The sequence below is a fragment of the Phoxinus phoxinus genome (assembly GCF_949152265.1).
Source record: "Phoxinus phoxinus genome assembly, chromosome: 14".
NCBI classification, from domain to species: domain Eukaryota; kingdom Metazoa; phylum Chordata; class Actinopteri; order Cypriniformes; family Leuciscidae; genus Phoxinus; species Phoxinus phoxinus.
This window is the reverse complement of record NC_136889.1, coordinates 28,141,767-28,159,555: the sequence shown is the minus strand read 5'-3', so window position 1 is coordinate 28,159,555 and position 17,789 is coordinate 28,141,767. Positions and strand designations below refer to the sequence as shown.

General features: G+C 37.6%; 1 protein-coding gene across 1 annotated transcript in view; it reads right to left on the bottom strand.

Moving 5' to 3' along the window:
- rps6ka2 (ribosomal protein S6 kinase, polypeptide 2) overlaps window positions 1-17,218 on the bottom strand; it is a 69,984-nt gene extending 52,766 nt beyond the window's left edge. Inside the window, exon 1 of the mRNA XM_079635931.1 lies at window positions 16,903-17,218. Coding sequence (XP_079492057.1) covers window positions 16,903-17,001 — 99 coding nt within the window. The 5' untranslated portion in view covers window positions 17,002-17,218. The remainder of the gene's footprint in view (window positions 1-16,902) is intronic.
- Window positions 17,219-17,789: the final 571 nt, after the last annotated feature.

The window sequence follows — 17,789 nt, the reverse complement described above, 5'->3', positions numbered from 1 at the left end:
CGAAAGTTTTGAATGCTTATACACTAAAAAATGCTGGGTTGTTTCAACCCAATTTTGGGTAAAATATGGACAAACCCAGCCGTTGGGTTAAATTTGTAAATTAAATTTTTAACCCAACGTTTGGGTTTGTCCATATTTTACCCAAAATTGGGTTGAAACAACCTAGCATTTTTTAGAGTGTACCTTCTAATTGCAAATAGTGTCGCTGTTTTGAAACACCAGCTCATTCATAACCTTAAGCCTAACATATACTAAAAGCTAAAAAACTTAAATTTTGATTTCAGGGGGCCTTTAGATGTAGGGTAGGCAATTTCGGAGCGGTTAGCAATAGCTAGCTAGCTTTGAAAGCATGAGATCCCACCCTCCCTTCAGAGCGTCTCCAAAGCCTTATCCATCAAAACACATGAATACACACAGCAGAGTTTGCGTCACGAGACGAGAGACGGCGTTAAATTACCTCATGTCTCAAAGCACATAATATTACAATAATAATGAATGTAAATAACTTACAGAGCTCTTAGTTGTACCACCTGACTGCTGCTGATTCATTTCGGCATTGATAGTGTTTATAGAAATGCATAAATACGAGTCTGAGGATGTGAACAGCTCCGGGTAGAACGTCACAGGTTACCATCTCTTAATAATGGTTACGACATGGTGTGAACGCAGTAAAGCTCGTTGTTTTGGTTCAGGAGGAACTGTACAGATAACTGCTGTTTGTTTACGTGATGACTTGTGATGTCTGCTCGAGCAGGTGACCGGACGAATAGAAATACATATGTTGACAGGCAGGTAGGACAGCGTATTCAGACCGAATGCAATGATTGGACGAGCATTTCTTGGTCCTGTGACTTCCACAGAAGATGTATGCATTTTATTATTGTTGATTGCTATCAGGATGTGAAGAGAGTTTCAACAAGTAACAAAAAGTGCTTATAAAACAAATTGCCTTCCCTAACTTTAAAATAACAAATGCAGGTACACATTTTGTACACTGTACAAAAGTAAGTATTTATAGTAAGTATTTATAGTAGGAAAGTAAATAGCATGCTGTGAGTGATTTGCAATACATTAGTGATAGTTTACATGGAGCAATCCGAAGTTTGACACACACACACACGCACACACACACACACACACACACACACACACACTCTCTCACTCTCTCCCTCTCTCTCTCTCTCTCTCTCTCTCTCTGCCAGTCTGGACTGCCACACTGCAGACACGTGCCTTTAAACTGAAATGCTGATCACAGCTGAATAATGTACCCCGCACTGAGACTGACACAGCTCAGAGCCCTTAAACCAGCTTATGTCACGCATGCCATGCAAACCAATAAATAAATGTGCAGCCGCATTACATAACCGAAGTCCAGCCCGGGCCACTCCTGTGACATGATGATGAGTACACTGAGGATATACAATCTTCAACCTCAGCACAGCGGCCTGGCCTGGTTACCAATTCTGACAGCTCCTACTGAGCTATATGCGCATAAAACCTGAGCCAAGCAAAAGAGCCGCATGACACCTCAACACGATCGTCATCAGGATATTATGAAGAATTATAAACTCTTCTTTTGTGATAATTCACCTTCAGATCATGGGGATGGTGTGTCAGTCTCTGATAGAGGAGAGGCTGGGGCTAGTTGTCCCATGGGACATTTTATAATATTTGAGAGTTGTGAATTCTATTCTTCAAACCAAAACTCCAATATCCTCTTATTTTGTTAATAGCAACATTAATGATACATAGAATAATTAGGTACATTCTAACTGAAAGGTTGAATTGTGTTCCAATATGACATAATTTTTATATATATATATATATATATATATATATATATATATATATAAATAACAACCCCACCTTGAGAAATATTCACTGGAGTAAAAAGTGTGATAACTTGGCCTGGTCTCCACTTTATATAATAAAATGACTCTTATATTCTAAATTCAATTTAAATGCAAGGAAATGATCAACAAAGAATGTGTCACTTCTGAGAGAAAGAGAAAAAACCTTCAACAGACCAAACAGGCTTTTCGATTTGGTTTTCAATTTAGGATTCGGCCTCAGTGGTTCCATTTTCAGACTCATCTCACAAAAGAATAATTTTTTGATTGTGTGAAAGCTGTGCTACAGCAATCATATGCAAATAAATACTAAATTCATTTCATTTTGTTTAATACAAACCCTTAGGGTGAATTTAATGACATCACAAGCACACTCCTCATGTGAAGGCATAACGCAGCCTTCTAAGACAAATGCTTTTGGCTTTATTGCATCCAAGACAAAGAAAAAGTGTTTCATTTGATTATATATGTACTTTATTCAATCTAACTGATGACGATTTTACACAGTATTTTTTTGTTTTATCTTAGCTTTTTTCAATAAAAAATTGCATTATTCAAAAGAAAAAATTGCATGAACATGAAATTATGTAAATCCAGTTATTTTCCAATGTTTTATATTAAATAGTTTTGTTTTTCTTTATTTTTAAGTCACGTTCAATGTTTTTCTTGGGTTAGGTGGTTGTGATAAAAAAAAAAAAAAACTATACGTATACTTTAGCAATACATAAATGCTACCTATACCTTTCAAAATTAGTCACTTATTAGGTCCATTTCATTTTCGAGAATCTGCCTTAAAAGTCAAGAAAACTTATGGTGTTATTTTCTGCATAAATAAAAAAATTTCACATGTAAATATATCTCATTTTGGAAAGACTTGATGAAATATGATATGAATAAATCATACTCAGTGGGGCCAGATGAAATATCTGAGAAGAAATGGTAAACACTGTAAATCAGAACCCTGTCAAGACACACTACTGGAAATAAACCATGATGAAAGAGAGCTGGTGAGACCTGCATTTCAAATCTGCTGTGTTGCTTGATCAAATGAGGGGAAATATTAATTTTGGTAACACTTAACCTTTTTTTGTTTTGTTTTGTGACTTTTAGGGGCCGTTTAGGGGCCTTTTCAACTACAGGTAGATTAGAAAACTGTTTAGACGTTTTTGTCGTTCATTTACATGAAGACAATGACCTTTTGGTGGCATGAAAACACAAACTTTTGAAAACGGGTTTCAAAGTGCAAGCTTTTGAAAATGATACCATTATCATGTGTAAATTACAAAAACACGAATTTGTGAAAACGGTGAATTCATGCACATGCGTATTACGTGTTCAGTCTATAGATAGTGTTTATTTAAAAAGTGGCATCGTCAACTGGCATGAATATTAAAGGGACACTAAGTAGGAATTACTCCCATCTAGTGGTGAATTAGTATTTTGCATTCAAACTAATTTTGCTCGCTCGCTTTTTCAAATGCGCCTCGCTTTTAGGCGATATGTACCAAAAAGCTTTGACAGGATGCCTTCTAATAGCACTTCGTCGAGTTTTCCTTCAGGTGAACAGGTGTGTTATTTCAAACAAACGGCAACATGACAAACAAACGAATGTTACAGTATGAATTACTGACTGTGAAAAACATGAAATATTGTAGTCAGGGTGCGATTCAGCGGGGGGGGGGATGCGTGGGATTTCCACCTTTCTGGTCAATGTTAGCCTGGGTTTCCCCATACTGCCTTTGCACAGCGCGATTTTATTCACGCTGAAAGGCAGTCTGGATACCATGGACCAGATTTTCGCCTCATCTAGGGAACCAATCACAGAACGGGGAGGGAGCAGCAAGACGATGACGACATCTATGCGACACAACTAAGCAGTTTGTTTATATCCATATATACCTTCGACCCTCATGTTTATCTTGCACAAACGGCAATAGTCGCTGAACGTCATTGTTTACACAAAAATATCTTACCCATCGTATTCTTCCTTGTCTAATTTCTGTCGCTCTACATACGTCATCTGGTATAATGGAAACGATTGGCTATGAGCTACGTACAGGCGCATTTGATAGACATTCTTAGCACCCAATAAACGGCGCCGGGCATTCGTAAACCACGCCTCAAATACAAGAAAATGCACATGTGGTTCCCAGACCCAAGTCTCAACGAGAATTGGGTCTGGCGTTAGCCAGGCTAGGTCAATGTATCCCTGCCTCTGCTTAATTATTTGTATCCCCGGTGGGGATAAATTTATCCCCCCCTCAAAGTGATCATAGTGCATTAACTACATTAACGGCGAGACGGATCACAAAACTTATCACGGATCCGTGGTTTGATTAAAGTCAATTTTATTTTAAAATGATTCCTCACTCCAGGGCCGGATTAAGAGTTCAGAGGCCCCTGGGCAAAATGACTTGTAGGCAATTGCCCAGTTGCCCTAATGGTTAATCCGGCCCTGCTCACTCACTCTTGAGCGTCTGGCGCGAGTGATTTCAATGTTAAAGGAACACTTCACCTCTGGAAAGATGAATGTGCATTTAAAATGGGTCATTTATGTAGAAGAAATGTGAAATTATTTTTGAATTTGGAGCCTTCTAGACTGAGAAAAGCCAGAAAATGTATTTTTGGCTTATGGGGATGAAAGACAACAACTCCCAGAATGCACTTGCTTCGCTGCCCTAGGAGGCCACGCCTACCGGTAAGAGATCGCAGTAAACAACAAGGCTATGCTACTAGTGAGTCTCCGTGAGTCTGCCCAGTATTTTGATGTCGCCCAAAATGTCCAGGATTCGGCTTTTGCGTTCTTCAGTCGCCATTCCTCATGTTTTCTGTGACGAGCAGGAACGAGACTGACGGCCGCGGAGAACGATGCAAGCCCGGTGGCGTGATTACTGATGAGTGGCGCCGGCGCCTGTGAGACGCACCGGTCTCGTATCTCTCACGGAGGAGCGGGAATTTTCCTAGCAATGTTAAAACGCACATCAAACGATCACTTGTTTAGCGTTCATGTAAACACTACATTCAGATTCACCAATCGGAATGAATTCAGATTGAAACAAAAGGTGTGCATGTAAACTATGAATGCGACTGCAGAAAGCAAAAGCCGAATCCTGGACATTTTGGACGATCTCGACGGCCGGACATGTCCGGGAAAAAGAGGATGGTCACCGCTACTACTCAGCTTTCTCCACAGAATAAGAAACTGTTAGCTTAGCTTCCAAATAAAGAATGGCTGACACTATATGTACATTCTGTGAGTAAGATCCCTCTATGGGCAGGTTGAAAACATGCGGAACAGCGCCTTCTACTGGATAAATGATGAGCTAGTGTTTGTAGTCTTACCCTTATTCAAAGAAATTTGACTTCCTGCTTTTTATGACGCAAATTGACGATTTTTGCGTCATAAAAAGCAGGAAGTGGAACAGTTAAATCCTTATTTCTCCCATCTCAGGGGAAAATAAGGGAATAAACCATGACCATTCGAAAATGTGACTGGGTTTCTAAAGATACAAAGTCTAATGCAAATGGGTGAAGTGTTCCTTTAAGTCAATGTAAAGACGCGTTTACGCACGGCTAGAGGTCCTGCGGCGCGAATGATGAGGCGTTTAGCGCGGCGCCGTGCTTCCAGTTCACGCGAATGAGGCGAATTGCTAACACAGATAATGCATCTGTCTTTTCTATCATTTCACTGTAGCTCAGCATCACGATGTAAAGTTAACGTTATTTCATGATCACAGTTCTGTGGAAAAATTGTGGGGAAAGATAAGCTATTAGAGTAAAAATATTGCGTTAGGCTGCTTCATGAGTTAATAAGAAAAAAGATTTTACATTTCCTGCAAATGCAGTGATAAAGTTCATATTGCATGATTTATTTTTATGAATAAAAATGTTTCAAAACATCCCCCCCTCTGTTTTTTTCACAAATCGCACCCTGATTGTAGTTATGCCCAGGGTGCGATTTGTGAAAAAAACAGAGGGGAGGGGGGGATGTTTTGAAACATTGTTATTCATAAAAATAAATCATGAGAACATGAACTTTATCACTGCATTTGCAGGAAATGTAAAATCTTTTTTTCTTATTAACTGAAGTAGCCTAACGCACTATTTTTACTCTAATAGCTTATCTTTCCCCACACATATGAACTGTGATCATGCAATAACGTTAACTTTACATCGCGATGCTGAGCTACAGTGAAATGATAGAAAAGACATTATATGTGATAGCAATTCGCCTCATTCGCGCAAACTGGAGTAGAATGAGGCTCGCGTCTACCGCGCCGCAGGACCTCTAGACGCGCATAAACGCGTCTTTACATTGAAATCACTCGCGCCAGACGCTCAAGAGAGAGTGAGTAATCATCACCACGGATCCGTGATAAGTTTTGTGATCCGTCTCGCCACTATGTAGTAGCACTATGATCACTTTGAGGGGAGGATATATCCCCACCGGGGATAAAAATAATTAAAGGAACACTCCGACTTTTTGGGACTTTAGCCTATTCAACTTATCCCCCAGAGTTAGATAAGTCCATACATACCTTTTTCATCTCCGTGCGTGCTATAAGTCTGTTTGACGCACCCACCGCTAGCCTAGCTTAGCACAAAGACTGGATGTAAATGGTTGCAGCTAGCATACTAATCCAAATAAGTCACAAAATAACGCAAACATTTTCCTATTTACATGTTGTGATTTGTATAGTCATAGAGTGTACAAAAAACAAAGTCACATGAGACACAGACATATTTTAACTGTATAAATACTGGGAACTATATTCTCTGAAGGCGAAGCACTGCTACTTGGGCGGAGTGATAACCGCAGCACCTGAGACGCGCCGTGGTTAGGAGCAGAGAGTTCGTTCAGAGCGCGTCTCAGGTGCTGCGGTTATCACTCCGCCCAAGTAGCAGTGCTTCGCCTTCAGGGAATATAGTTCCCAGTATTAATACGGTTAAAATATGTCTGTGTCTCATGTGACTTTGTTTTTTGTACACTCTGTGACTATACAAATCACAACATGTAAATAGGAAAATGTTTGCGTTATTTTGTCACTTATTTGGATTAGTATGCTAGCTGCAACCATTTACATCCAGTCTTTGTGCTAAGCTAGGCTAGCGGTGGGTGCGTCAAACAGACTTATAGCACGCACGGAGATGAAAAAGGTATGTATGGACTTATCTAACTCTGGGGGATAAGTTGAATAGGCTAAAGTCCCAAAAAGTCGGAGTGTTCCTTTAAGCAGAGCAGAGGCAGGGATACATTGACCAGAAAGGGGGAAATCCCACGCATTTTACGTTCTATTTTTGACTTTTTTGGCGACGATGTTTTCTTCTCCTGTGGCTTGGCATATGTATGGTCCATAATAACAATGCAATCCAGACTTTTAAACTTGCCGGTGCAGTTTCAAGCGCCTCTCACTGCTCTGCACCTGCGTTTCTGCTGGTTTCGGCTGGCTCTGAACGAAAACGTGTTGGCTTAGTACTTTTTGTCCCTCTCTGCTATTATAGTTTTGCAAGATGGCGGAACTACATGGAAGCCTCCGTGGACCTACCCGTCCCATGTATATAAAGATAATAAATTCTTAATTTATAAGGATAAGTCACATAATTGGCCGAGGTATTTGTACACCATTGAGGACATATTTATGAATAAAAATATTGATTTTAGATAATAAAATACCTAAAAAGATACTTAGTGTCCCTTTAAAGCATTTTTAGTTGTTTTCGTGGATCCGTGTGAATCGGGATAGTTTTGACAGCGTTGTTGTCTGTATGCAGAAAAACGCAAAGGAAAAACTTTTTAACTTTTTTTTACTATAGTACATTGTAAACATACCCTTAGTGAATACGTGTTTTTTTCTTTAGCTCTCGTGTAATGATGGTGTCAAAAATCTGCAGAACACCGCGGCTGCTGTGATGGAACAGTAACCTAAAGATGGATCTTGAAATATGGCAAACTGTATATAGTAATATCAGAGATGCTCAACACCAGCCTACGCGATATACCAACTTCTGTCTTTGCATGAAAGCTCACGATCTGCTACAAAAAAAGTATGTAAACTCACTTTAATGTGTTTGAATGGAGCTCTGCAGCACAAGCAATATGACATTACTTTATAAAGCTAGAACTCTAATTACACATATTCAATGATAATTGCTTTATGCTCACCATAAGTCATAATTCCAGTCCTCTTAACTTGTCAAAATGAAGCAATAATTCATTCTGTGCACTGCAATGATTTTTCCACAGGTAAAAGCACCTGTGGATTTATTTGGCACAAAGTAAAGGTAAAACTCCCTTCACTGTGGTAAAATCTCTGTAATGCATGGCATTGGGTCCCTATAAAAAATGATTTTATAAGGGAACTTGCCTAAAAGATTTGCATGCACAGGGTAAAATTGGTGAAAGTGGATTGCAATCGTAAACTAAAATTAAATATGATTTGTGATGAACAATTTTTGTTTTGTAAAAAATATATTTATTTTGGATTAACATCTGCAGTTTCGCAATACATGAATCACACTTACACATACTTTTTTTTTTACCCTTTTAAACCTGCGCATGCAAATCTTTGTGGCATCATTTTAGCTATATACATAAACCTTTAAGTCTTTAAGACCTGCAGTGAGCTATGAGGTTGTTAATCGATGTCATATGCGTTTGCATATTACCCATGATTCTGCAGATAAATCTCTACCAATCAGAGAATTGCAATTAGAAATTCATGCCAAAAGAACACTTTAATGCCCACTCGCTCCTAAGCACCACGAATGATGCAAGAGTCAGTCTCCCTCCTAAAACAACTATATATTTGTGAATTTAATGTGCATATTTTGCAATAAACATAAAATATATAGTTTCAATTCAATATAGTTTTTAATTCAAAATCGTATGTAAATTGCGTAGAAAAGTAATAGCACACCTCAACAACCACATGTTGTGTACAAGACACTGCATTACAGTAAATAACAAGTATTACTGTAAAATCATTGTGCTCATCCTCTCTTTCAGACAAATTAGAGCTTTTATTATTAAATACACTCCTACTGTAAGTACTATTATTTCACACTATATTTACAAACTTCCCAGTAGTTCCTGGCATACAGATTTAAGAAGATATTTGGTGCACTGAAGTAACTCCAGGCAAGCGCATGTGTCATAACATAATCTATAGATGAAAATCTGACACGTGACAACCTGGACAGCATTACATAACCTGATATGGATATAGATCTGTTAGATCCCTGCATAGACCTAAATGCCAGGACTTTATCTTAGATTTGACTTTAGCTCTTGCATAAGTAGCCATATGATGAATAGTAATAAACTCAACATCAAATTATAAAATTATTGATGGATCTGTAGAGTACGTAACGCTGAATATAGAATGGTGAGAGCAGAAATGCATGGCTGTGCTTGAAAAAATAAGTAATGCAATCTTGCTTCTATAAGGAGTTATGTGATATGTCAATATCTATCATGAATGCAAATTAGGGAAACACGTTTGTATAAGGTTAACAGGCTGTTCCTTGTTTAGAGCATTATGCACTGTAAAAAGTGTTCAGTTCACTTAACTTTTTTTAGTTGAAGAAAATTAAGGTTATGTGAACTTGACAGTTCCACATTACTTATTTTTTCGATTAAGCATGAAGTTTGTTTACTTTTTAGGCAAGGGGTTTACTAAATTTGAAAGTGAAGTAAACTGATCACTTCTTACAGTGTAGTTTGTGTGTGTATGGCCCTCCGTTTGTTCAGTTCTTCGTCTTGTGCTGTTTGCACCGCCACAAGTTTGCTCCTATTTCTCCTGTTTTGGATTATCTTCTTTGTTTTGTGTTATCAATAAATATTGCTGCATTTAGATCCTGCTTCCTCATCCCATTTCCCTGCCGTGACATTATTATCACTACTACTATTATTATTATTGATGTTGATATTTCTACTATTATTGTACTTTTTAAATATACATAAGCCAAATACACTTGAAGGCTTTAGTTAAAAGAGAATGTTAAATGTTTTTCAATTTGACAACAAAAAGGTATAAGTACTATTACCAATTTTCTCAATTGCTAAAACACTAAGGGCCCTATTTTAGCGATCTGAAAAGCGCAAAGCGCAAGTAACTTTGTGGGCGGATCCCGGCGCTGTTGCTATTTTCCCGGCGGGATAAATGCCTCTTGCGCCTGGCGCAAATCTAAAAGGGGTTGGTCTGAAGTAGCTTCATTATTCATAGGTGTGGTTTGGGCGTAACGTGAAATAAACCAATCAGAGCGTCCTCTCACATTCCCTTTAAGAGCAGGCGCGCTTGTTCCATGGCGGATCGCTATTATAACGGCGGATTTGCCAGCGCACGCCAGGAGCGGTTCACAGCCGAGGAGACCGGCGTTCTCGTCAGGGCCGTAAAACACCGAGAAGTGACATTGGGGATGATGGAGAAACCCACACAAATTAGCTTCGGTTAAACAGGCGTATAATTTGGGTAAATGTGTAGCCTAATCTAAATAAAAAAAAAAAAATCTAGATAGATATTTTCCACATCTTCACGGACACAACAATGATCTCCCTCGTGTGTTAATATTTTTCCTTGTAATAATGTATGATTTGCAAAAATGAAAACTGCTGCATCTGTTTATAATTATTAGAGAATCAAAGTGGATGCGCGTTAACACGCTACATTATGGCCAAGCACGCGCCCTTAAAATACCATATCACTAACGCGCAACGCGCCACTGTCTTTAGACTGTTTTTTTCCTGGTCAATGGCGCAATTGCTTTCTAAAACTGGAAAATAGCACCAGGGAACTTTTGCGGCGGAACACGCCTCCTCTTTGCGCTGAACCGCCCCCGCGAACGCAAGTTCATTCCCTAATTTACCGACGTGCATCTGTGGAGGGAAAAGTCCGCTGTGCGCTGGTGCAAAATAGGAATGATACATGCGTCGGTGTTCAAAGTCAATTGCGCTGGGTGCAAGATAGGGCCCTAAAACCCATTGGCTGAACAAAATTCTCAGTTGCCTGAACTCATTTAGCTAATTGTGCAGTCTGTTGTCAATACCTTAAACCATTTCACATGGTAAAACACAATTTGCAGATCTCACTTAGACTTTTCAGCAAAACTCTAAACACATTCTCATTCTCAAAACACATTCTGCACTCTAATGCACATGTCATCCGGTAAACACAAGTGGTAACAATCAAATACAAACAGAGAACAATTGTCATTGATTGACAATCACTCAAAATGTATTTAACCTGTTTCAAATGATGTGACACAACCAATATAAGCCAATTCAGAGAGCAAACAGGTTGTTGAAGGTGGGAAGGAGAAAGTCTGAGAATGGATATAGAAGAAAGAATGTGAGAGGAGGAGTGCGTATGCGAGGTGGGCGAAGAGGAAGAGGAGGAGGAGGGCCTCAGGAGGGACAATATTGCTTGTGCTGTCGACGAAGTGCTCTGGCCTGACCCAGTCCAAACACAAGAAGAAGCACATTGATCACATGTTTACTCCTTTGATTTGTGTTCCTTTTAGTATTGTATACTGTAGTACAGTGCATTGTAGGCTGTATACTGTAAAATGAACAAATTGTATGGCCCTGAACATTGTGCTTTCCATTTGTTAACAGTACTGACTGCTCAATAGATTTTGGACAATTTTTTTTTTTTTGACTGCAGGTTCATATCAACAAAGAACAAGAATTACAGTATCACAGAGACAAAGGACAAGTTTGTGAGATGCAGGGTACAGTACTGTAAAAATAGGGGTACAAGGAGGAGAAAGAACAAAAAAAAAATAACAAAGAGCAAAGCAGAGTAGTATTTTCTGATAAATTCTGAGCTACTATGATAGAACATGTTTTCGTTCATCAAAAGACAATGACGGAAAAATATGAAATTTGTTTTGAGATTAAAAATGTACTTCTCCCTGAGAACTATATGTTTTGAACAATGTGTTTTCTATGTGTTTGTGTATTGTTTACTGACTGCTTTATAGTGTATATCATTTTGATCACTTTGTTTATGATTTGAGAACACAGGTAAAAACTGTTTTGAGGCGAAAGTTTCATTTTGCAAGAGGAGTCAGAGGTTTTGTAAATAGTGTATATGATACATTATTATATGTGCTGGTATTGCCTTATGAACTGTGATTACACTATAAGTTGCTACGGTGCGTTCATAATGTGGCCTAATACATTTTTCATTCAATAACCAATTACATTATGCAAAAACATTTTATTGCATTATGAGCGAAAGATTTTTATTACATTTTAAGAAAATGATTACATTATTAACCTTTTATTACATTGATAATTACATTGATAATGTAATATTTATTAGTGCCATTATAACATATGCTTTGTTATTATATTATGAGTTAATACAGGGCTAGTTCTCACCCTCGTTTTGTTCTAAACCTGTTGCTGCCATTGTTTTCAATCATTCAATCTTCAGAGATAAATATTTGACAATACTCTTGCCTCAAACACTTAGTCGGCCTGCGCTATCTCTGTATACACATTTACTGAAATTGATGGGTTGATGTTTTGGATGCTTTCGCCGGTCTGATGGAAACCACATGAGGCACATCAGAGATTGAACCTCTTCCAGATTGCTTAGGATCCTCTCAAGAGTCTCTTTGCACAAAATAAAAATGTAATTATCGTGAAAACTATACTCGATTAAAAATGTTCCTCACAGATTCACTGGAGGAGGAGAGTGGAAATATGTGGAAATATTGAAAAAAGAAGCTAAAAGATACATATTTTTCTTTTTTCCTCATGTTGTTCGGCTTTACATTTCAGGTATGACCATGTACTAACATAACATGAATGTTTTTATAAATTAAGTTGACTACGGACCTTTATTTACTTATTAATAAAAAACACACACTAAAAACTGTAATATAGTGCATGTAATAATCATCATATTGTGCCGTTTTATTTGCAATGACATCACAGACTGACATCATTGATCTTTTCCTCTTGCAGTGTGCAATGTTGATTACTGACCTCACATTTAATTAAACCCGTCTTCTTATCAGTTTACCTCCACATGACTGCTTTTGCCAAACCTGATGACTTCAAAGCTAAGCTTAGTGACGCTGGGTCTGTGCTAGCACTAACTAAATTACTCCAGCCATTTCATTTCCCGGGCTTTGTTATATGCTGACTACACTTATCACTGTGTTGAAATAAAATCAGCTCTCCGGGCCTCTCGGACTGCAGACTGTCTTTATCTGCAGTAAAGGTTACCAGAACCTTCTTAAAACACTGAGAAAGAGCATCTAAACTCATAATGCTCAGAATTACTGACACTTTAAATCTACAATTAGATTTATTAAGATGGTGAAAAATATATTTTGTACACACATTATAGCGTGAAGATAATAACCTAGAGCATTCAGATGATTCTATTTTATTTTTTCCCTAATGGTGTCAGAAATGTATGGATAGGTGTTTATTGGTTGTTGGATGTATGAGGAAATCCACTGTCATGACCACTTTAACATGCATTTAACAATTTGGTCATATTCATTTTATGTATAGTGTGTCTTGTAAATACATAACAGGATTAATATTCCAGTTAAACCTGAATAAGATATATTTGCATTAATCTGATTTCTGTATTATGTTTAATGAGAATTAACAACGCTATCTCACGACCAATTCGTACGTACATATTTTACGAGGTGGCTCGTAAAAACCGAATGGGTCGTGAGTCGTTTTAGTTGTTTTTTTTTCTGCTACAAAAGAAGTGATATCGCTATCTACAGGGCATTGAAGGTACTGTATCTAAATAGCCACCTCGTAAAATATGTACGAATTGCCGTGAGATCGGGTTGGAATGAGTTGGTTTAAATTTTACTTAAAATGATAAGAAGAAGTGGGGAAAGAATGTGCGTTAAATATTTTATTTGGAATATCCAGATCTAGATCTTTGAAATATTCGGAAAGCACATGTATTTTCAGAATAAAGAAAATTCAGAATATGTATCTTAATGAAAATGATGTGCATGCAAATGTGATCACTGAGTTTGTAGCGTACAGTACATGCAGTACTTTGCCAATCTAAAAATAAGCAGCATATAGATTGCCAATATTTCAATCCTGTTCTGGCAATTGTACATTCCATGACCCGTCATTTCAAAAGGCTGTGTTTTGTTGGGTTCAGTGGTGCACAGAGCTTTAACCTTCCCCATCAAATCAAAAGAGGGCTATCCGTCCATCAAAAAATAATTTCTGACAGCAGAGGCAGCATTTAGCTGCTTAACACTGTGTTAGGGTCACAAAACATGCTGAATCGATTTAGAGAGCTTGACTATTTAAAACATACTTTTGAAAAGACAAAACCTAATGTTAAGCAATAAAGCAGTGGGTGTAAAGTATTTGAGTAAATTAAGTTAGTTACTGTACTTAATTATCTTTTTGCATACTTTGGAGTTTTACTGAGTATCAAAGATATTAGCAACTTTAGATTTTTTGAATAAGTATATAGGCCTACTCTTTACTCAAATTATTTTTTGAGTAATTGCAATTACTCGTTACATTTTGCATGGCACCTAACCTTTTCTGCAGCAGTTTATTCCAACCCGATCTCACGGCAATTCGTACATATTTTACGAGGTGGCTAATTCGTACAAATGACCTACCCCTGACCCCACCCCTAAACCTATCCATCACTGGGGTTTAGACAAATCGCACGAATTAGCCACCTCGTACTCACTGGTCGTGAGCATTGTTTATTCTGCTACAAAAGAAGTTATATCGCCATCTACAGGGCATTGAAGGTACTATATCTTGTGCGTTTTTGCCCTTACTCACCCAAACTTGTCAACAAGGCTACTTTACGCGAATGCTAGTGCATTAACAGGTAGCTGCTGAATCTCAGGTGTTTAATATATGAGATGAGGATGAAACCAGCATGTACAGTGCACTTGCTTTGGTTTACTTTGGTTACTTAGGCTTTGAAAATAAATGTGATTTCTCTCCTCACAAATGAACTATTTATTGTTTTTGACTGGCATGTCTCTTAGGTGTTGAGGACTAGTGCATTTTTGAGTCTACATTTACTACAAGTAACATGTTACAGTACTTACGTATCAGATACTCTTAAGACTTTTACTCAAGTCGTACTGGAATTGATGACTTGTAATTTGTAATGTCATTTTCGCTGTGAGGTATCTGCACTTTTACTCAAGTATGGTTTTCAGGTACTCTTTACACCTCTGCAATAAAGAAACAAAAGCTAAAAAGTCCTTATAGCCTATTTCAAGCTAGTGACTGCATGAAACTAGCTTGACTCTCTTTCTATGAGATGCTAAAGTGTACACAATTTGTAACAACCTGCTAGCCTAAAAGTGTTCTGTTGTTGACATTACAGAAAAAAGGTACGAAAGCTGTCACTGGGGCTGTACCTTTTCAAAAGGTAAATTTTTGTCCCTTTTAGGTGCTAATATGTACCATTAAGGTACCAATATGCACCCTTTAGGGACAAAAGTGTACCTTTTTGAAAAGGTACAGCCCCAGTGACAGCTTTCGTACCTTTTTTTCTGAGAGTGAAAATTCTATCAAGAATATTCTATCAAGAAAATTCTAATACCTGTATGCTAACTTGATGTATACATCACACGTTAATCAATTTAGCGTACAGATATTAGAGACATAAATAAAAGTTAGGTCCATTTTATCATCCATTGGAGGCACAGATGCTTCATAGAATGGACCTCTTCCGAGGCCTTGACTATTAATACTGAGAGACAGGTGTGTCAGGTTTGATCATTGTTGCCAGCAGACATTTGAGGGTTCAGCAAAAACAACACAGGTCCACAGCTGTTTGAAACCCAACCAAGATGTGCTGATGTTTACTGCTATTGCTGATGTTAGTGTGTAATGCCTCTGATGAGATTCATATTGCAGTGCTTCTGAAATTAATTAATAAAAAAGCAGTTTAGACTTGAGCCAAATTATAGTCCAAGAATATATATCATATCCTAATTGTATATGTTATTAAATTGTATAATGTAAGTAGAACAACTTATTTCAGCTATTAAACTCCTCTTTGTTACAGTAAAGTGTACCGTTAAGGTGGTATAAAGGCTGCATTTTGACTCACCAGAAATTGTGGGCAATAATAATATTAAGGTTATAGAGTCTAAAAGCAATCCCACTCAAAGAGAAAACACCAGCGTACACACAACATAAACACTCTAAATGTACATGATAACAATAAAAAACAAAACAAGCTTTTTAAATATACACAAATGAGATGGTTTTTGTGCAGGGAAATAGCCCTTTCTCAAATCAAGGACACAAATCATATTTTTATCTAAAAACAACTTTTTGCTTACCAATCTTTCAAGTAAAAAATGTACAATGCTGCTTTTAAAATATAATTTTTAATATAATTATTATGAATTATAATTATATAATTATTGTTTGCATTCTTCTTTCCTTTTTATACAATGTAGCCTAATACAAATCACACGATCAGGTTAATAACCGCTAGGCCTATATAAAAAGCAATAACATGATTCTGGACAAATGTAAAGAAAATTCTAAGATTACAACTTCTGCAGCTTTGTCAAAGTGTCCTGCAGCAGTTTATCCATATAACGTATGCAGGGTGCAAAGATAAACAATATCAAACTGTAAAAACTGCAGTAGATTTTTATTTGTATTAGGGTATCCTTAGCGAATTATTTGATCCCAGGATCCTTTAGGATAGAATGGGTTCCAAATTATGATAGAAATTCCAACAGGGATCCTGTACACATTCCTGTAGCAGACTATGCTTTTATTGACTAGTTCAGGCTATTTCTAACCAAACCAATGAGAAATCTGATGGAAAATACAACGCATGTTTGAAAGAAAAGAAAAAGCTTTGTTAATAAATATTGAACAGTGAAATAAATTGCCGTTGCGTTTTCACATAGCACTTCAGCACAACTTTACACCGCAGCGGTCAGATTTCGACATTGTTTACATGCACTGTCTGTCTCCACACCTTTAATTCAATGATTTAACACACATTTTGGTAGTATACCAAACAAATAAAGCGATACCCACCTCTAGTTTGCATAAACTCGAGCTTTTAGATCGCGACTTTCTGCGCAGGTACACGGAAAACCATCTTCTAACAGTAAATTTGCGCATGTTCGTATCCATTGTCCCGGTTCGGCTGCTATACTCAAAAGACAATTTATCTGTCCAGCGTTTAAATCCAGATCAGCACAACAGCGGGGATTTACAGTCGCCTCCCCTCCACTAGCCTAATCCATAATGCTCACTTATGAGGGGGTGAGGCCATGACCAAGTCAAGCATGCAGGTTCGGGCACGGTTGCTGACGCTGACCCGTTAGTTAGTTCGGTTGTGCACGGGAGAGATGAGAGGAGCTGTACTCCTCAGAACCACCTTCACACTCGAGCTGTACTGAAAAACCCTCCCCAATCACTAAGATCCTTAAAGCTGAAGCGTCGTTTTTTATGTTCAAATATATATATATTAAATATATAGCCTATATATTTTTAAATATAGCCTACAATATTTTCTAAATTTATCAAAATATGCTGAGGGAACTAAGCAAGCCAAATGTGTTAATTCCCTTTGGGGGATTTTTTTTATGGTGGCTCTTTGGTGCTATACAAACGCTCTGATGTCTTAACATTGTCACAACAAACAATTAATGGGTTTGGGGCAGAACTATCTTTTTTTTCTTTTCTTCTTTTGAAATCTCACACTCATCCAAGGTCATTCTCACCCACAACAAATTCTGAAACCACGGACAACCCTATTTTTTTGTATGCCCAGATCACATAAAAAAGGTTTAAATCCTAAATCCCAAAAAAGTTAATTAAATGTGATCTAGACTGCACCTTCACTTCCATTTTCCTTTTCAGTCTCTTAATTTTCACTGGTCTCTCACGTGTGTACTTTTCCCGCTAATTTTCTTGTA